Source organism: Phacochoerus africanus, chromosome 10, assembly GCF_016906955.1.
Source record: "Phacochoerus africanus isolate WHEZ1 chromosome 10, ROS_Pafr_v1, whole genome shotgun sequence".
NCBI classification, from domain to species: domain Eukaryota; kingdom Metazoa; phylum Chordata; class Mammalia; order Artiodactyla; family Suidae; genus Phacochoerus; species Phacochoerus africanus.
In genome coordinates, this window is record NC_062553.1 from 128,173,551 (window position 1) to 128,195,190 (window position 21,640).

Below are 21,640 nucleotides of genomic sequence, written 5' to 3' on the forward strand. Positions count from 1 at the left end.
AAACACCATGTATTAAATACAGAAGAAATAGGTTTTTATAGAAAGAGAAGAGACAGGGAGGAGGGTAAGCTTTTCTCCTTTTATAAAACAAAATATCTCCACTTTTGCCCCCAGATTATTATATAAATATTATCAAAATATAATTACCTTTTGAGCATAAGAAAACACTGATTTACTGAATTAAATATTCCAGCATCCCCTACACCCAGCAGCCTCAGTCACAATGTAAAGAACAGCATTTACACATTTAGCCTGGAAAGAATTTTAATCAAGGAGCGGTTAAGCCTGTTCACTAGAATTAGAAAACAATAACATACATCATGTATAAAATATGGTATTATGTTTAGTACTATTAAAAGTTCCCTTCTTTATAAAGCATCTGGGATAGACAATAATTAAAGGAAGTTTTAGGATCACTAGTTTTACCAGAGCAACCTCACATTATCTAATAACGCACACCTGCCTAGTAGCTAGGCTGATAGCCTTGGATAGGAGCGGGAGGAATCCCAGATGCCATAAAATGTTTCCATTGTTAGAATATTGCTAATTTCTCAGTAAATCATTTTAAACATTGCACATAAAGTTTGCTTAAAAAGGTTTCTCTGCCCTGTCTAGAGGGCCCGAGTGCTGTAAAAATCCATTTGAACAGAAACAACACTTGCCTAAACAGCGACATGGCATTTTCCTCAGATTCAGAGGAGCACAAACAATACATTTACATAAGCATGTGTGAAATGTGGTTTGGCCAGAGTGAATGAGTTGTGTTATCAAACTTGCTTCCAACACAGCTCTGTCGTCATTAACATCAGCAGCCTCAGGTGATATCACCCCCAAATCACTGTAACAAGGTAACCAGTTTCTCTTCTTTCCCATTTGCCCCCTCAGACTTTCTTACCTCTCTCCCTCCTTGTACTGCCTCCAGTCTCTTCAGGTTTAAAACCTGAAAAGAAAGAAAGCAAAATATATTATCCATGGCAAAGAAGTAGTAATGAATCCTTAGTACTAGTGCAAAAAGGTTGAAATGAAAAGAAAGTGGATCCTTGAACAAAGACCTGAATGTAGATGACTCTCTCACACAGATGACAATATCCATATCTGAGTAAGTCTTCAACGGTGGTACCAATGTACTTCTTCCTAAATCCAAAGACCCCAAATAAAAATACCATGTAAAGCCCTTTTTTAGTAATGATTGCTTGTCCCTTGGTGAAGCAATCTAACTGACACTGATTAAAACTGAATAGTATGTATAGGATATAAAATAGTAAGTTCTTGCTGCATGGCACCCGGCACATCTTGGAATTCAAACATGAGTAATCAGCTTCCTTTGCATCACTGGTAATCACTGAGAAAATTTTCAGGATTTTGTCTCCTGACAAATGAGTTTCTTCATCTTCTATTATCATAACTGCTTTTTACACGGAAAGAGGAGGCATTTGTGTTAAGTCCCCGGTAAACACCACGCCGAATTAAGTGGTAGAAGGGTTCATCTTTTTTTTTTTTAGTGGGCCTACTGCAAAATATGCTTGTGGGTAAGAGCCTGCTACCTATCTTTCCTGGAAACACTGCTATTTAGAAAAGAAAATAATGAAAGGTTTTTTGGTCTGTTGTTTTTTGCTTCCCCTTTAAATGTAATAAAAGCTTCAATTCTTATTATTTTCCCTACTGTATTAGCTTTGTATACTGAGGAACTGCATGAAAAGTGCAATAAAATGTGATCTCATAGTCTAACTTCCTTTTTATTTTCTTTCTTCTTACTTTCTATTCTCTTTCCCTTCCTCTCTCAATCACTTCCTTTGTTTTACAATGCGTATTTATTTTATATGTACAATGGACCAGACACCATGTTAGATATTGAGGGTATAAATAATAAATAGTCCTCAAAGTTTATGAGACCATTGACTAGATTTAGACATGCAGCTAAATCTTCAGGAGAATGATGTCAAGTACAGAAAATTTTCTCTGAGCATCAGATGGAAGAGGCTGGAGTTCCTGCCATGGCTCAGTGGTTAATAAACCCTACTAGCATCCACAAGGATGTGGGTTCAATCCCTGTCCTCGCTCAGTGGGTTAGGGATCTGGCATTGCCATGAGCTCTGGTGTAGGTCACCGATGCAGCTCGGATCCCATGCTGCTGTGGCTCAGGTGTAGGCCAGCGGCTACAGCTCCAATAGTAATAGGCAAACACTTAAAAGACTAGAGAAGGATCACATCTAAAAAGTATTAGAGGCAGAGGAGGGAATGCAGAACAGCATGCAACACTAAAAACGTTATCACTCAAAGTGGGGTTCCTCAATTAACAACACATCATCGCCTGGGAACTCATTTATAATGCCAACTCCACCCAAGACCAGCTGAGCAAGAACATATATTTTAACAAAATTTCCAGGCAATTCAAAGCATGTTGGAGTTTTAGAAACACCGCACTAGAAGATATAGGAAGGGTAAATGGTTTAGTTGGCATGTGTCGTGAGCTGGGCAAAAAGGAGTAGTGGGAAAATAAGGTTGAAAAATTGTGAATTCTTTCAAGAGGAGGAGTTTGGATTGTTCTTTAAGCAAATGCTTAGTTTGATAGCCAATTTTGAAAATTGGGGATAAGATTTTGAAGTATCAAAGAGAGACATATATGATAATTTGCATAGTCTCATAATTTAGTCTAAACCTACATTTTATTCTCTCATTTTCTTAGAAACATTATCAGAAGAAAAATGGAAAGAATACAGGTAAATATGGGGATTTATCTATCATAAATTTTCTTCACCTGCCTCTAAATTAGGAGACAGGCCTTTAGAGATCTTAACAATTTTTCACATTATTATGAATAATTTTGACTTGAGTTAAAGTATTTTTCTATTTCTGATGAAAATCTAAATAGCTCGTAACCTTGACTATATATTCTGCATTATCACAACACATCTGATAAGAAAACTGAGTTTAAGAAAGATATACCCGATTTAATTATTGTGTTTCTAGCTTTATTATTTTGGAGTTTAAGAAAAGATTGTTACTCTTTTTTGTTATCACATTAAGATCCATATTCAAAGAGCAATAACTTATTAAATGTTCATAACTATAAGAAAATATTTATAGGATAATTGTTTTCATTTGGTGACAGCATTTATGTTTAAAAAGGTGAAAGATTTATAAGATCTGAAGAGTAACCAGAGTGTTAATGTTTAAAAGGTTTTTCAAGTGGTTTTTAAATTTTTATCTCATATATAAAACATTTCTTGAATTGTTTGGATAAACATATTTGAACGAAAATATTCACTCTGTGTTAAAAATAGGCTAGTGCTCTGTTGACTCTAGGAAAGGCTCTAGAATCAACCTGGCAAACAGTTATTCTCATAAATAAATGGCAGCCTGATATCTGAGTGAAGAAAATTATCTACCTCTACAAATTTCACATGAAATAAGATACAAAATAAAATAGAAGAATATTTCTTCAACCTGGCAGTGTAGGCTAAAAATAAATTCTAAAGTGGCATTCACATACCCATAATTTTTTAGGATATTGAAAACACTGCGACATTGTGCTTTTGAATTCAGACAAACGGGGGTTTAAATCTTTGGGTTGGCATTTTGTGTGTGTGTTCTCCCTAAAAAATTATGTAGTATTTCTCAACCTCATCTTTTTTTTTTAACTTGAAAAGTAATAATAAATATAGTGGCTATAAAGATTAAGTTAGATAATATAGAGAGAGAACGTAGCAAAGGGCCAGACACAGAATATCCCCAAATAGTAATTTTTATCTCCTCTTAATTTTTACTATAATTATTATGCAGTGTAACATCTCTAAATATAAGATCAATTTGAACAACATATCCTGTTTTTTGGCCTTTCATCTGAAGAATGCAAATTATCACATTTTTCTTTAACTCCTAGATGTATTTATATTTGTAATGATGTTCTCAACTTCTCATCTGTTAATTCTATCCTCGCTCGTTTCCTGTTCTGTGTTTATTGACTGAATTATTTCCTGGTTATGAGTCACATTTTTCTATTTTTGATGTCCAACAATGTTTTTATTGGTTGTGAGATATTATGATTTTTATTTTACTCAGTGCTAGATTTTGTTTATTCCCTTAAAAGGAGTTAGGATTGTATCTAGCAGATGGTTAAGTTACTTGTGGGTCAGACTAAACTTTGAGGCTTGCTTAAAAAAAAAAAAAAATTTCAGGATGAACCTGAAGTAGTCTGTAGAGTTATTTATCTAAGTTATTTATCTCTGTGTCTAAATCTTGACCCTTTTGTGTTCTCTGTTGAATCTTCCATGTATTTAAAGAATGTTCAGGGCTCTCGCTGATGGGAATTCAAAGGATTCCCAGATCTGTGAAAACTCTGGAAATGTGATGTAAAGTTGTCTGGTAATTATTCCTTTGTAGTAGTTACTCTTTGCCTGGCCTTGTAAACTTTCACTCTACATAATATATGTGAAGATTTTTTATTCAAATAAAATTCTCAGAGTAACAACACCCCTGCAGGTTTCCAGAGCTCTTCTCCATGTATTTCCCTCCTTTCTGGTAATCAGCACTGCAAATCCTAGCTGCCTTATTCTCTACAAACTTTGATCTTGGTCTCAACAATTGCAAACGTTAAAGACCCTGTAGTTCCATCTAGGCTGTCCCTCCATGTACCAGGGTCCCAAAATTCCCTTCAGGCAGAAATCCATGTGTTGCAAGCCTCTCTTTCTTTCTGTTTTCACAGGTGCTGCAGTGCTCCCTTGTCTATTTTATTTATTTTACTTTATTTTTTGCATTTTAGGACTGCACCCAGGGTAGGGGTCGAATTGCAGCTACAGCCTGGCCTTCGCCACAGCCACTGCAACAGGGTTTCTGAGTCACATCTGTGACCTACACCATAGTTCATGGCAATGTGGGATCCCTGACCCACTAAGTGAGGCCGGGGATCGAACCTGCATCCTCATGGGTACTGGTCAGACTCATCTCTGCTGAGCCATGATGGGAACTCCCATTTGTATATTTTTTAATGTGTGAGAACTGTTTTACATGCTTTGCCTACTTTTCCAACTATTTCAGCAGGAAGGCAAGTCTCATAGCCATTACTCCTTCATGAACAGAAGCAGAACTTGTAAGTATTTTAAGCTTATTTTTTCAAAGGAGGAAATTGAAGCTTACGAAATTTAAATTATGTGATTTGAGTACCAGAGCTAGTAAGTACATGAGCAAAATTTAAACCAATATTTTAAGAGCCTAGATACCAAGTTCATTAATCCACTCTTAGTCAAGTTTCTTTAAATTCACACCAGTCAAAATGTTTAATGTCTTATATACTTATGAATACAAATTGATCCTAACATGGAACTCATCATGAGTCATGATGACTCTTCAAGGAAACACAGTGATTAATAGGAGCTAGGTGTCAGAACTTTAAGAAGTATACCTGCTTGGATGGAAGAAGAACTGAAAAGTAAGCATGCCAGGGTAGATATGATATATTGTATACATAAACTATGCAAAAATCTTAATCATAATTTAAGAACTGGATTATTGAAAATTCAATCTTGAGTTTAAAGAACTGAGAGAATATGATGGCAAGGATTTGGGAGCCATATGGGCAAAGAATAATGAACTAAGAGATTTCCATATAATAATAGGGCTTCAGGCAAGAATGTGTTTCAATGGAGAAGTCCAATGATCTAGTGTGTAATGAGCTTCACTAGGAATTACTGGATGTTGAAGCCCTACCTGATGGCAGGAATAGGTCTCATTCCTAAGGTCAGGTGAATTGAGTGGGGATAGTTGTTAAGGGGAAGTATCAATTGGGGCTTCCAGCTTCTACTAGGAAAACTATAGCAGTATTGATTTTTACTAGCCCTTACTGATAGTAAATTGGGCAGTTTGCTTGGAAAGATCAGACCACAATAGCATCCCAATTAGCAAAGCAATGACATTTAAGAGAAATTTTTTCACAAGAAATAATAATCTCAAGAAAATCAAGTCACTTTTCAGTGTTCACTTATATATATATATATATATATATATATATATATATATCACACAATTTTCACATTTAAAGACCACAAATTACTTAGAAAAATTCAAATTGTGTATAACCTTCACTAAAACATATACTGAATAATTTAGAAAGAAGTAAATATGTCAGTTCTACTCACTAAGACAATTTGACTCTCACAAAGACAAGGAAGAGAAAAATTATTTATGTTTATATAAATACATATGTATAATGGCTGACTCTTTAATGTAAGATTTATAAAATGTTAATTGGTATAAAAACCCACTTCATCATTCCTAATCAGTACAGATATAATATTTATTCAGCATGCCCTCAGAAAATCATATTAAAAATACCCTGGGAGTACAGTTGAGGAAAATGTATTTTCCTTATTACACATATATGCTCTCTCTTTGTGTTAATCAAAATTAAGCCCATGAAACCAAATCAAAGTATTACAAATTGTAGGCAGAAAAAATTGCCCCAATGCAAATATTCTGTAGTATGCTAAGTTAAGATAGTTTAGTAAGCATTAAGGGGGGAAAGCTATCAACCGGAAAATACGGAATTTTCTACCACAATCTCTCCTGCAGAACAGCATTCAAACATCAGTGCGAACACCCTCAGCAGCTAGGCCAGAGTATGAGGTCATCTCTGTCTAAAGAATACATAGCAGGAAGGTATTTCTTCTATGTAACAATTATAAATTCTTCCCAAATTGCCCTCACGTCATGAAGATTTCCCTTGCTTCCCTGTAAACAAAAAGTCAGAAATATAGTAACCAATACCCCTAGATTTGGTTGCTTTATTTTTCCAATATGAAAAACTATAAAATAAAGAGACGGAATAGGTATTTCATTTCCAGAACCATGGAGATTTTTTTTTGTGATAATTTTTCTTAACCAAGAAAGTAGTGATGATTTAACTAGAGAGAGCCAAAATTAATTTTTAAAAGACCTCAAATAACTGTATGACTTTTACACTTAGCTTCAACTTTGGAGACACAGAATGAGCTGGAAGGAACTTTAACTTACTTAACTTGTAGTTCCACCTTTTCATTTGATAGATGAGAGGACTTGCCGTAGGAAACTTAACCTACAAAGTGGCATATTCAGGGCCTGAACTCTGGTCATCCGGCTCCGAATCCAGGATTATCTTTCTTTTATCAAATTGTTCTAGTAGTTCTGCCACAAATCATTGTTTTAAAAGCTGTCTAACTTTTGGAGCATTTCTAACAGCTTTATGTCCCAGATTCCACAGCTGTAAAGTTGAGACAGTTTGTAGGAATAAATGAGCTAATTCATAAATACACAGCTCAATACCTAGTCCATAGTTAACTAACTTTGATTAGCAGTTTTAGGTGTTGCTACTTGTTTTGATATTATCCAAATGAAAGACTAATTATTACTAAAGTTATAAAAAATAACTAGTATTCTGGGGGTGTTTTCTATGTGCCAAGCACTGTTCCAGGTTGTTTTACCTGCATGTATTCAATTCTTACAATGATTTCGTTATATGTTACAATTCAGTAGTTCCCACATTGAGCTGACATGAAAATATATTTTAGTTGTTCTGTTCTATCTGTTTGGGAACTGATTTCTTTTGGAAAAATAAGATGTGTCACCTTATTTCTTGCTATTATTAGTTTTCTTTTGCAGCTATGGCATGCAGCCTCAAAAGAATGACAAGAATAAGAAGCAGGAAGACTTCTGGCCTTCCTGCTTCTTACTGCTACATTTCTTCTTAAACAGGGTTATCATTTTGAAAGAAAGCACCTTCTTGCAAGATGAGGACAATTTTCAACTCCAGGTTTTGGTCTCCTATCAAGAAAAGGATATGGGGGTAGGAGGATACAGAGACTTCCACTGGATGATCCCTGTAAAGCTTTGAACTGTAATATCTCTGCCATGTTTTAATTTTAAGATAGGCACTTTGGTTCTCTTACAGGATCTTACTGTGCGTTTTCTTCTTGTACAGGTTTTAATGAGACTGATGAAACTACTCAGGAAGATAAGAAATCCCAACAAGTTTGAACACAGCTTGATACACCTATGGTCAACCTTATTTGGTTCCTAAATTCTGTTTTTCTTCATTTGGATCTCTACCTTTTCATCTATCATTGCTGCACAGACTTTAAATTCAGTGTCAAATCTCAAATACATTGCTGATAAAAAAAAAATCTTTAGTTATATACATAGGTTTCTAACCTTAGTCATATCCAGGATTTGTTTTCCCTTTTGTACATGATAGTATTGAAAGGAGTGACTTAGACATAGGTTTATAGAAAGGATTTAGAAATTCAGAAAATTTCCCAAGGCTACTAAACCTACTTAAACCCCCCAAGAATTCCCTCTTACATATAACCTCCATCTTCCTTTAAATTTAACGAACATAGTTTAAATATTCTTTGCAAGGCCCTTCTCTCACTTTTAGCCATTATATTGGAACAACTTTTTTTTCCTTGCACTTTTTCAAAATTCTAAGTCACAGAAAAATTTGTGGCTCGCCTATTTGAAAATTTTACCGAATTTATCAAGATTAGAGCTAAAATCAATCCAAAGGCAAAACAAAAACAGCCAAATGTAGGAAATTATCGAACTGTTTTTTTTTTTCTTTTTTCTTTTTGTAGTCAGTCATTCTAGTTATCTTTGAAACTCTACACCATGATATCTGTAACCAGTTCACTAGGAGCCTTGATTGCTCATCTTCCTTTTCAAAAACCAAGAAATTCCATTATTTTCAGGGACTCCAACATTCTTCTGATGTTTTCAAAATGGAAAATCATCCCTTCTTTTAAAATAATATTGTAACTATATCACGGGATACTTTAAAATATACATATAAACGTATTATAAAAATAGTAGAAGTTTGTTGAATTTTTACTAGATGGCAGGTGCTATGCTGAGAAGTTTATATGGCTTATTTTTTTTATTCCTCATAATTATATTATGTTGCAGTTACCTACTGTTAATTCCCATTTTTGTCATAGAGCAATTGAAGCAAAGAGAGGTTAATTAATTTGCCTAAGAAGACACAGCTAGAAGGAGGTGGAGTTAATTGCTGAATTCAGAGTATCTGATTACAGAGCTCCTTTTACAACCACTGCTCATACTATCTCCCAAGGTAACTATTGCTTTATGTTTTCAGTGTATTGAGATGAATACCTAATATGAGTTAGATCAATATGTGTTTAATACATGAATGACTGAATAACCTTTCAGATGAGTAAACCTGATTCTAGAATTATGTTAAAGTTAACCTTAACCATATCATTTTTACACACTGAAGAAATAAATGCAAGATAGATTCTTGGTTTTGAATTCATTTAGGATTTGGAAATAACTGTAGGGAAAAAAGTTAAAAGTAAATGAGATTGGATTCCAGAATTGCTGATTTCTTGGAGAGAAATGTAAAATTCAATTGAAATATTTCCTGGGGCAGATGAAGATTAAAAGAAAATTAATGTAACTATGTGGGCACAAGTAGCATTTCCTAGAGTTTGTGATTATCGTTGCTCTAGGCTAACTAAAATATTAAACAAGTATAGTACTTCCATGCCTCCAGTTTTCTGGCAGTTCTCATCTTGGTATACTTCATAAGCTAAATTTCTTCTGCCCCAGGGACTTGGGTCCTCATATTTCATGAAGTATATACAATGAATTTTGCCCTAAAATTAGAATATTTCAGTATATCTGATATTCATAGCTGGGTGGTCATTTGCGATGAAGCCGTCTTTTCATTTCATATATGAGACAGCACGGAATTTCTACTAAGATTTTATGTAATATTACCTCTGACAACATTTATCGCTTATTCTAATCCTTAAATAGAAAATTAAAGACAGTTTCCGAAAATAAGTAATCCCAAATATTGCCAATGAAAGGTATTTTGCCTTAGAATTCTCTCATCGTGATGAACATCAGTCCAACTGCGAATTTAAACAGATATGGACAAGATGAGTAGCTCATGTGTGGAAGATGGCATTGAGAAATATTTGAAAATTTATTCTTCGATTATGCTAAGCTAATTGAATCATTATTCTGCCTAGTAAGCTCTCTTGTGTATTCTTACTACAGAACACAAAGAAAGAATGTACTAAAGTCGTTCAAGAGAGAGAATGGATAGAATGTTTATCTAGCAATCTATCTGTCCATAACTTCTGACTCCATTTTTTCTAAACCCATCCCCACCCATCCCTTGGAAACTTAAAAATGTTTCTATTTAACTTTTTCTTCCATCTGCTTGACTGGTCTATATTCTATTCATGCTCTTTCTGTGTCACAAATACTTCTTCACTCCTGATAGTCTGTATTAAGATGCATTTTCATTTATCAGGGTCACTGTTTTTTTTTAGTTTTTTTTTTTTTTTTTTTTTTTTTTGTCGTTGTTGTTGTTGTTGCTATTTCTTGGGCCGCTCCCGCAGCATATGGAGGTTCCCAGGCTAGGGGTCGAATCGGAGCTGTAGCCACGGCCTATGCCAGAGCCACAGCAACGCGGGATCCGAGCAGCATCTGCAACCTACACCACAGCTCACGGCAACGCCGGATCGTTAACCCACTGAGCAAGGGCAGGGACCGAACCCGCAACCTCATGGTTCCCAGGCAGATTCGTTAACCACTTCGCCACGACGGGAACTCCAGGGTCACTGTTATTTGTAGGAATCTCAATTCCTCAAAGTTCCCTTTAAGTCTTTATGGATTACATCGCTAAAGGGACTGCAAAATGCTCACTGCTACTTATGACCCAGAGTGGGTGTCTCACTCTAGATGTGAAGTGCACTCACAATGCTGTCCTTTTCTGCTCTGTCTGCAGGTTCTCTGACCAACAGCTTCTGTGTACTACCTCTGTGTTTCCTGCTTCATTGAAGTGATAGGAGGAACTTACATGCTTCTTGCTTTTGAAAAAAAGAAGTTTACTCTTTGGAAAAAAAGAGTAAAAAGTAAAAAAGAAACCACCATTTTATAAAAAAACAGATTCTATTATATTCAGGGTTTATCATTATTAAACATTATTGAGAATTGCTACAGCTTAAAGGCTTTAACTCTGTGCATCTCACAATGACCTTGTAGGTTACATGTGTGGGAGAAACAACTGAGCACCAGACTCTCTTCTAGGCTCTGGGGAAACAGGCATGGATCAAACACAATTTTTATCCTTATAATCTAATGGGGTTTATAATCTAATGATTATACTATTTTTGTATTAAGATATTTATATATGCATATGGGCACATAATAGAACTTTGTTATTTCACTAAAAAGTAGTGCATTGGATTCCTGCTTCCATTTAAAGGACAAGGTAATATATTTAAATAATTTTTTCCTCCAAATCAGATTATAGGTGCAGAGAGCAACAACAGGGTTCAACTAATTTGTATAGGAGTAAGATCTGTACAGCAATAATTTAACTACTTCCTTTGATCTTTGTGTTACCCAATTTTTACCTGGGCATATTTTTATGCACTTAAAAAAAAAGTCAAGCAAGCAAGTAGAGTCAATTAGTAATAGGATATCCACATGCATTTTTTTATTTGTCTTTGGAAAGCACCAAATGTGTGGAATATTTCTCTTATTAATTATTTGCCTTTCAAATCTGTATATCAATTTGAGTATTGTGACTTGAATAACTTTTGTGTAGAATAGTTTGTATCTTTTATTATTTATTTGTTTTAGCTAAGCAAACAAATACTACAGAAACACCTTAAAACTCCTACCAATTTCCAAGGTTTATATGTAGGGACATTTGTTTGCATGTTCTGATTATATAGGGAAAATAATTATTTCAGCTATTGAAATAATTTGAAACCAAATACTCCTTCATCCTCTTATACTCTAGTAGTCATATAAAAGCTATTTCTTTGCCATCAATAAAAGTCGTCAAAAGCTTTCTTCAACTCTGTCTCTTAGGAGAGTTTGGGATTTCAGATACAAGGATGTTTACATGCTCTGTATTCTCAAGTTGTCATCTTTTTAATGAATATTTTTCTCATGTCTTTTTGCCTTTCATTCTCTTTAGCTATGCAGTTTCTTACAAGGAACCTTCTAGAAGAACTAGCATATCTCCATTTCCCCCCAAATCTGGTGCTAACACATTTAATCACGCACACTTACAATGAGATTTGGGTAATGTCAGGCATTTTAGCTAGAGAAGTTTAAGAGACTTTTGAATACACTGGATTTGGGATATTGAAAGAACCGTCATTCTTATAATGAAACCCATTAGTCCACAGAATCAAAAGAATCTGCAAAGTTACCTAATTAAATACTTTGGGTACAGGTTTTCCACTTTCAGTGCCACCTCTCCACAAGAAGTACCGAAATCGTAGAACTGACACATTTTCAAAGTCAGTCAGCTCATTATCTTTCCCAAAGCTTTCTTTCAATCTTTATTGCTAGTAAGGCCTTCCAGATGACATTCAGAATTGCAATTTATAACAACTAACAAAAATGCTTAAATGCTTTTGGGAGCTTCTCACTATTAATCTAAACTTTTCATACAAAAATTCTTGAAACTCATGGAGATCTTCAATCACTTGAGCCTACCACTTTCTCCTTCAGTTTTCCTCACTTCTTTTTTTTTTTCCAGCTTAGTGCCCAAGGACCACGATTATCATCAGGCTGCTAAAAAACTTTTCAAATTTTGGGTCCTTTTTTCTCTGTTGCTGTTCTCTAACAAAGCTAAACTCTGGATAACATCTACATTAGGTATAACTGCACCTAATAACCAACTATATATTGCTGGAGAAAAACAGAGCGTTGTGTTTAAATTTATGATCATAAGTTTGAATTTTTTCCTCAAAATCTGAACCTTTACTGCTTTCAATATTTTATACCAGCTGTTATCTTCTTCTAATGATCTCCCTCCCACCCAACAATCTTCATAGGGTTATAGGGTTATCTTCTTGCTACTATAAAATATTTAATTACTCTTTTTTATAAACATGGTATTAACATATGAATTTCTGCAATTCAAATTCATTCAGGGGAAAAAATAATTGCATAAATTGACTCCTTCCTTTCTCTCACTGACCTTAGGAACCTTAAACCTCTGAGATCACATTTCTTCTTCAGGGAAATAAGAAAATGGGACTAGTAACCTTGAACATGTGTTTTAGATCTAAAATAATGAAATTTTCTTTTCTTTTAGAAAATAAAGTTTTAAATCTCTCAACTTCAACATTTGAGCTTTATCTAATCAATTTCAACTCAAGAATTTTATCAATAGTTGCAGCCTCTGCCTACATCAAACTAATATCTCAGTCGTTTTCTTTAAAAATCTCCCTCACCTCTTCTAAGAGCTCCCTAAAATATTAAACAAGTAACTAGTGCCAGTACAAAAACATTATTTAAACTTTTCTGTAGCTATATTATATTTTTAATAATTATTACCTTGTAACTTGGCATAGCTTCTAGCATATCCATTTAAAGTTTCCACTTTTAAGTATAGTAAATATAGTATGCCTAACGTACACATTTATATTTTCTAAGCATCTCTACTGAAGACTCAGTATTAAACAAATAAATCAGATTGTGTCAACATCCACTGCTGGAGATCTTACTTTATTAAATGTGTTTATTTCTGTCATTATTAATTTCTAGGAATGGCAAAACAAAACAGAGAAATAAATGTAGAGTTTTGCTGCAAGTCAGAAAATGTACTACGGCTTAAATTTTCATCTGACAGATCAATGTTCCATAGTGTAATTTAATATCCTTTCAAATCCAAAGACCTACCTGAAAGTAAAATGACAAACTCCATTTCCCTATAGCATCTACTCTAATTTGACTGCATTTCATTGTGAATTTCTGGAAATTGGGTCCCTCTTGGAGATCTATGAATAGTAGGAAGAGAATGTTACAACAATTGGGGTATATTTTTATCCACCCAATCTGATAATAACCTAACATCTTTCAAAAGTCAGGTGATGATTTAAATACATAATCTGCAATAATCAGATTTCCATTCAAACTAGCCCAGTGATTTGTTATGGTAAAAAGAAGCTAATTAAATAAATTCTGTGGCTATATTCAGCAAGGGTTATCCAGGATGTATCAGTTGGGAAGATGTATTTTGAAATTAAATACTGTGTATTAACTCTAATGATATTGTTCTCCAATTTATTCAACTTGCAAGTGTAGCCAGGGAAACATTAGGCACTGTTCCTCATGAAACAGCAATTCGATCACAGAAAAGTCTGTGTTTATTTATACGGCAGAGGACTTGTCAGAAATGGTATTTATGTTTTTTTTTTATTATTATTATTATTCTTAGGGACTTCAAACCAGTTTGCAGCTTTGCAATGAGGGATATTAAAACCTGTAAGAGGCTTTGCAATACCCTAGGGTCTCCCTTTCTACCCAATTTGCCCCACCATCACCAAGAGTACAGTTTACCTTAAAGAGGAAGGGAGAGACAAAGTCTTAAAGCAGCACTGTTTGTGTTAGAAGAGGCTATCATTTTGCTGATGGTCATTTATCCAACCCACTGACCCTTCACTTCCATTTCCTGGCTTCTTCATTCACCGAGCAAATATTGTTCGAAGTGCCTATTATGTGCCAGGTCTTATTCCATATGCTGGGCCAAAACAGATAAGATTTATTTCTTATGGTGTTTACATAAAGATACTTTACAGAGATGCAATTTTACATAAAGAGTTATAGAATGTTACCATTTTAAAAACAGTTTAAGAAATAATTTAGCCCCTTTTCCTTATTTAATTTGTGAGGAAACCGTGGCCTATAGTTAGGGAACAGGATTTCTCAAGATTGCCCAGCTGGTTGGCGAAGGGCTGCAGTATACATGATGCCAGTATGTAGTCTACTTCTGTACGTATCCATAAAGATAATTACCTATTTACCTCTGCTTTTTAAAGTGATCCTTGAATCTTTTTCTCTCAACATTCTGGTTACTCTCCCTGTGAAGTAGATGACCTGGTTGAAAGAGTTACCGTTATTCATTTGCCCTTTTCTGAGTCACCTTCAATTTCAGGTTCTTTAATTGTTGTCTGACGCCGTAGGAACAATCTTGGCTGCAAAGGAGGCCAGGTGAATCCCCAAGGTTTGCTGCACTGTGCTTCATTTCTCTTCAGTCGCTAACTGTGAGACCATTTGGCAACAGTTGACTCAGAGCCTTCAGATAATTAGTTCTTCCTCAGAATGGCATGGTTTTTAAGGAGGGAAAGTATGCAACATTTGTTTCAAAACCCAAATCTATCACTTGGAGAATATGACCCATTTTGGTGGCTCTTTGATATTTTTGAAAATAGTTTATGTGAACAATGCCCTCAATAAAATGGTCTCCTTACATCTTATTTCTGAATTGTTCCTAATGCCATCCCAAGCACATCTCGTCCCTCCTGAAGGGAAACAAACGCACAAAATGATAGAAAAACATAAAATACTATAAAATAGATATCAAATGAAAAGATATTCTTTTTTTTTTTTTTAATTTTTTAGGGCCGCCTGCATGGCATACAGAGGTTCCCAGGCTAGGGGTGGAATCAGAGCCAAAGCTGCTGGTCTATGCCACAGCCACAGTAACTTGGCATCAGAGCCATGTCTCGACGTATGCTACAGCTCAAGGCAAAGCCGGATCCTTAACCCATTGAACTGAACGAGGCCAGGGATTGAATCTGCGTCCTCACGGATGTTAGTCAGATTCATTTCCACTGAGCCATGATGGGAACTCCAAAAAGCTATTCTTAATTAAAATGGAGGAATACTATTTAATACAGTAATATAATACTTTATATAATTTAATTTTTATAGGTAATAATTTAAGTTCAATGAAGTTGAAATCTTCATTAATAAATGTAGTACAATACCTCAGTGAAATTGCTTAAACATAGAACAATTAGATCAGGTCTTGCTAAGATTTTTGATTGTCCTTTTATAAGGTAGTAAGTCAAAAGTCAGGTGTATATGGACATTAAAAAACCGAAGAGTTTTAATCCTGTCATTTATAATAAATATATATTTTGGTCTTCATCCATAGTTTCTGGCACACAGCTTTTAAAACCTTTATAATTTTAAGTGATATACATGAATACAAATGCTATTACCTTATTTTTTGATATTGTGGGAAATAATTTGTTTCTTAATAGGCAATGGTACGGCTCTGTGTTTTTCAATAGAAATGAGGAAACCAATCCCTTCGGTAGAGAATTCCAAATCCTTGTAACCCTGGCTCTGTTCATACTTTTGACCTCATTTGTAATTCACATTATGATAATTAATGATAATAGCATGACTATAACAACTTTTAAATTATTATGTTTATTATATAATAACATATTTTGTGTCACACTGCAGTATATCAAAGTACATCTTGTGTGTGTGAATGTTCTCAATATCTTGTACCTTCTCATCTCTTATCTGTCTGTTCCCTCTAACAAAAATGTCACTGTAGTATCTTTGCCACAGAAATCTTTCAGGATGATAGAGATCAAATATCATTACCACTGTCTTAGATCTTTTTAAAGGGAATTCATATTTCCTTTTCTTATACTTCCTTAATCCTTTGAACACTTATTAAAGCATTTACCATGGTCTACAGTATATGTTAAATATCCGTATTTACCCCTCTCAGAGGCTAAGGCCTTAGGTTTGCAAAAGCACTGCATGTATTTATTATGTTTTGTTTTTGTTTTTTAGAGTGTGGTACCCAGAACAGGCAAACAGAGCATAATAAATGTTTCTCAAGTTATATTTAACTGCCTTGATGTGTACTGTCTTTACAAATAGGTGAAAGTCTGCAGACAATTTTGAAAAGCTGGTCTTAGACTATTAGAATTTTTCTATTGATGACAGAAGACTACTGCCATTATTTGGTGTTCTTTTTCATATTATAACTATATATGCTGATTCAAAATCCTGAGGTGTTCTACTGTTCCCCACATAGCGGTACTGTAAAGTGTACAGGATAGAGTTAACACAGCAAGTCCAAAATTATTCAGAAGAAATTACTTGCAAGGCTGGCCCCAGGCTGGTGTTGGGAAACTTGGCTTTTGAACTTGCCTCTCCTGTTAAGGCTCTTTTGTTTATTTGCCTGGGGTACTAAACGCACATGGTGAATTCTGCCCTGCTTCTGGGAGTCTAGAATTTCTGTGATTGTTGTTGATCGCAGAAGCAGAGAGTGCCCGCATAACTGTTTCCACTGAGGATCTGGGTGCGTTCCTCTGCTGGACAGCTGGAGAAAGGAGACCATTCTACCTGGCACACCCTGAGAGGGAGGACTTTCCAAATGCTGCACATGCATTTCTCTTGACTCTGCCCAGTGGGTCTTTCTACTTAATAATCCTATTGTGTACCTTTTCACTGCAGTATTAACCACAGCCATGGGTAGATCTGTGTCTGAGTTCTGTGCGTCCTCCTAGTGAATTACCAAACGTGTAGGTATTCTTGGAAATCATGAAATGGGAAGGAACTGTTCCGATATCACCTTGTTACTTCTCTTGGCCAACATCTTCCAGTCATTAAGATACTCTCATTGCAAAAGATGAATAACCAACCCTTACACAGAAAAATTAATTGTCCCCTATTTCTCCTAATATGTCATTGTTCTATCAGCAATTCCTATTGGATCACAACAATGGCATAATTTAAGCATCTCTTCGGCTAGTTAAAAGATGGAAGAGTCAAAGAAAAGATAAATAAAATGTATTTTGAAAAGATTATGTCGTGTTTTGGAAGCTAATGGGGAGATAATGCAGTCGAAAGAAAACATTGCTGGGTTTTATAATCAGGTTACGGTCTGGCCGCTTCCCAGACATGAGACCTTAGGGAAATCATTTAACTCATCAGGAACTAATTCTGCATATGTAAAATGGGATAATACAACTTTCCTGCCACTGTTGTAGGGATGCTGAAAAGATGGAATAAGTGACAATGTGCAACCTACAGTTCAAGATTTTTCCATTTAGTTAGGCTTTCTTCCTCTGCAATTCTAGGTTTTAGGCTTATACCTGGGAAAAGTATCAGGAATCACAGTTCATTCATTTCTGATCTCTCCATGAAAGGTTACAACTGTGCAGGCCTACATCTTCACACTTTGAAGAAAACAAGAAAGAAGTCGGTGATGAAAAGGAGTTAAGATAAATAGCTGCTGCTCAAGAGGAGAAAAATACATTCCAGATAGGTTTTTTTTTTAATGTACCAGTAAGTCTCCAGAAAGCATTTAATTCAAGTAAAGAAGTTTGATAATTACCATGTAAGGATCTCTTTAGTTCCATTTCTAGTATATGTTTGGGAAGAAGAAGAATAGTAATAACCTTTAGTAAATATTTTTGGTAAGGTAGGCATTAAGCTAAGTTTATCATATTCCTTATTTCATTTATTTTTTTTTATTTTTTATTTTTTGTCTTTTTAGGGCCACACCTGAAGCATATGGAGGTTCCCAGGCTAGGAGTCTAATCAGAGCTGTTGACCCAGCCTACACCACAGCCACAACAACATGGGATCCAAAACGAGTCTGTGATTTATACCATAGCTCATGGCAATGCTGGATCCTTAACCCACTGAGCAAGGTGAGGGATCAAACCTGCAACCTCATGGTTCCTAGTCGGGTTCATTGACCACTGAGCCACGACAGGAACTCCTCCATAGCTCATTTAATCCTATGTTCTACCTAAGAGATTTTGAGATGAAACTTTGCAGACTGTGAGGTATTGCAATGTGTCCACGTGGCTGGTGATAACCCAGCAGAGTAGGTGCAGAGGCGTGTTGTAACATGATTTCTCTTCACACAACTTTAACCCCTTCTCATTCCTTTGTTCTGGTTTGGTACACAAAACTTCATACTTTTTGTTTTGTTTTTTCTTTTTTTAATTTAAGATTTTTATTTTTTTATTATAATTTATTTACAATGTTCTATCAATTTCTGCTGTACAGCGAAGTGATATATATATGACTTTATAATATATTCTTTATATATTCTTTTTCTCATGTTATCTTCTATCATGTTCCATCACAAATGATTAAATATAGTCCCCTGTGCTATACAGGAGGATCTCATAACTTATCCACTCTAAATTCAAGTTTGTATCTACTAACCCCAAACTCCCAGTCCATCCCACTATTTCCCCCTTCACCTTGACAACCACAAGCCTATTCTCCAAGTCCATGAGTTTGTTTCTTTTCTATAGATAGGTTCCTTTGTGCCATATTTTTAATTCCAGATCTATGATATCATATGGTATTTGATTTTCTGACTTACTTCACTTATACTAAGTGAGAGTCTCTAGTTCCATCCACGTTGTTGCAAATGGCATTAATTTGTTCTTTTTAGGGCTGTGTAGTATTCCATTGAGCATATATACCACATCTTCTTAATCCATTCATCTATTGATGGACATTAAGGTTGTTTCACTATGTCTTGGCTATTGTAAATAGTGCTGCAATGAACATACAGGTGTGTGTGTCTTTTTCAAGGGAAGTTTTGTCCAGATATATGCCAAGAATGGGATTGCTGGGTCATATGGTGGTTCTACGTTTAGTTTTCTGAGGTACCTCCATACGGTTTTCCATATGGGTTGTACCAACTTACATTCCTACCAACACTGAAGAAGGGTACTCTTTTCTTCACATCTTCTCCAGGATTTGTTATTTGCTGACTTGCTAATGATGGCCATTCTGACTAGTGTGAGGTGCTACCTCACTGCAGTTTTGAGTTGCATTTCTCTACTAATTAGTGATGTTGAGCATTTTTTCATGTGCCTATTGGACATCTGTATATCTTCTTTGGAGAAATGTCTGTTCTGGTCTTCTGCTCTTTTCCATTGGGTTGTTTGTTGTTTTGCTGTTGAGTTGTATAAGCTGTTTGAATATTTTAGGGATTAAGCACTTGCTGGTTGCATCCTTTAAAACTATTTTCTCCCATTCCATAAGTTGTCTCTCTCTCTTTTTTAATGGTTTCTTTTGCTGTGTAAAAGCTTCTAAGTTTGATTAGGTCCTATTTGTTATTTTTGTTTTTATTTTTCTTGCTTTGGGATATTGACCTAAGAAAACATTTGTACAGTGGATGTCAGAGAATGTTTTGCCTATGTTCTCTTCTAGGAGTTTTATAGGGTCTTGTCTTATGTTTAAGTCTTTAAGCCATTTTGAGTTTATTTTTGTGCATGTGTGAGTGTATGTTCTAGTTTCATTGATTTACATGCAGGTGTCCAGTTTTCCCAGCACCACCTGCTGAAAAGACTTTTCCCCATTTTATATTCTTGCCTCTTTTGTCAAAGATTAATTGGCTATAGGTATCTGGTTTATTTCTGGGTTCTCTATTCTGTTCCATTGGTCTGTATGTCCCTTTTGGTACCAGTACCACACTGTCTTGATTACTGTGGCTCTGTAATATTGTCTGAAGTCTGGGAGAGTAATGCCTCCTGCTTGTTCTTTTTTTCCCCCTTGGGATTGCTTTGGCAATTCTGGGTCTTTTATGGTTCCATATACATTTTTGGATTATTTGTTCTATTTCTGTGAAAAATGTCATGTAATTTGATAGGGATGCCATTGAACCTGTAGATGGCTTTGGGTGGTATGACCATTTTAACAATATTAACTCTTCTAATCCAGGAGTGTGGAATATCTTTCCATTTCTTTGAATCCTCTTTAATTTCCTTGACTGATGTTTTATAGTTCTCAGCGTATAAGTCTTTCATCTCCTTGTTCAGGTTTATTCCTAGGTATTTCATTTTTTATTTTATTTTAATGTAACTGTTCATGTCATGGTCAGATGCTAGTTTTTCATTTAAAAATAACTTATTTTTCATAATATTAATGTGAATATTACTTTATATCTTAGTATAGTCTAATAGAATACTACTATAGGCCTAATGAAGTCATTGGTTATTCCTGGATTGGTTATTCCTATTTTTGCTTTTCAAGTTTCCCTGGCCAATCCACATGAACCAGTGTGTTTCCAAAAATAAAAACAAGATCCAACATGAAGTGTGCTTAATTTTGTGGGAAATCTTACTAGATATTATATTTGTGGAGTTTCTTTTTCTCTTCTTTAGTAAGAGAAAAAAACAAAAGAATCACCTTAAAGTTATCAAAGATAAATAGCTGCCACTTAAGAGGAAGAAAATAAATTCTAGAAAAAAATTTAAAAGTACCAGTAAGCTTCTATAAAAGTTACAACAAAAAGATGAGTCCAATTTGCTCTTGTATCAACAAACTAAGAAGCAAACAGCTATACATGGATTCTTTGTTTTTAGGACTAAAATTACAGTAATGATCTGCTTGACTTTTAGATGTGGGTCAGCTCATGGCAGGGGAAAGTGCTTTGATGTGACGGACTTATGTGGACTCCAGAGAGAAGGCTGTTTAGGCAATGAAGGACCTTAGTACCAAGAGCTACAGTCTTAGAAATCAAAGTCTGAGAAACCTTTGTTCAAGATGAGCTCTCAAGGTGGGTATCACCATCCTAGAGGGACAAACTGAGCCTGTAAAATAAGCCATATCAGCAAGGCATCATCAGTGATCTGGGGCTTTAAACTCTAGAAAAGTATGATTACAGGGGAGGCAAAGTTTAACTCGGGGTTATTGAACTTCTGTTTTCTGCAGTTAATTTGAGAAAGAGATCATTTTTGCAGCATGGTGCTATTAAGAGTAAATATTGTATATTTATATCCGTTATATTGATAGTAAAAGACTATAGAGAGGGGAAAAAGAGAGA

At 35.1% G+C, this 21,640-nt stretch overlaps 1 protein-coding gene across 1 annotated transcript in view; it reads right to left on the minus strand.

The window, feature by feature from the left end:
* Positions 1 to 764: 764 nt before the first annotated feature.
* CCSER1 (coiled-coil serine rich protein 1) overlaps positions 765 to 21,640 on the minus strand; it is an 823,961-nt gene continuing 803,085 nt past the window's right edge. Inside the window, exon 10 of the mRNA XM_047798060.1 lies at positions 765 to 940. Coding sequence (XP_047654016.1) covers positions 836 to 940 — 105 coding nt within the window. The 3' untranslated portion in view covers positions 765 to 835. The remainder of the gene's footprint in view (positions 941 to 21,640) is intronic.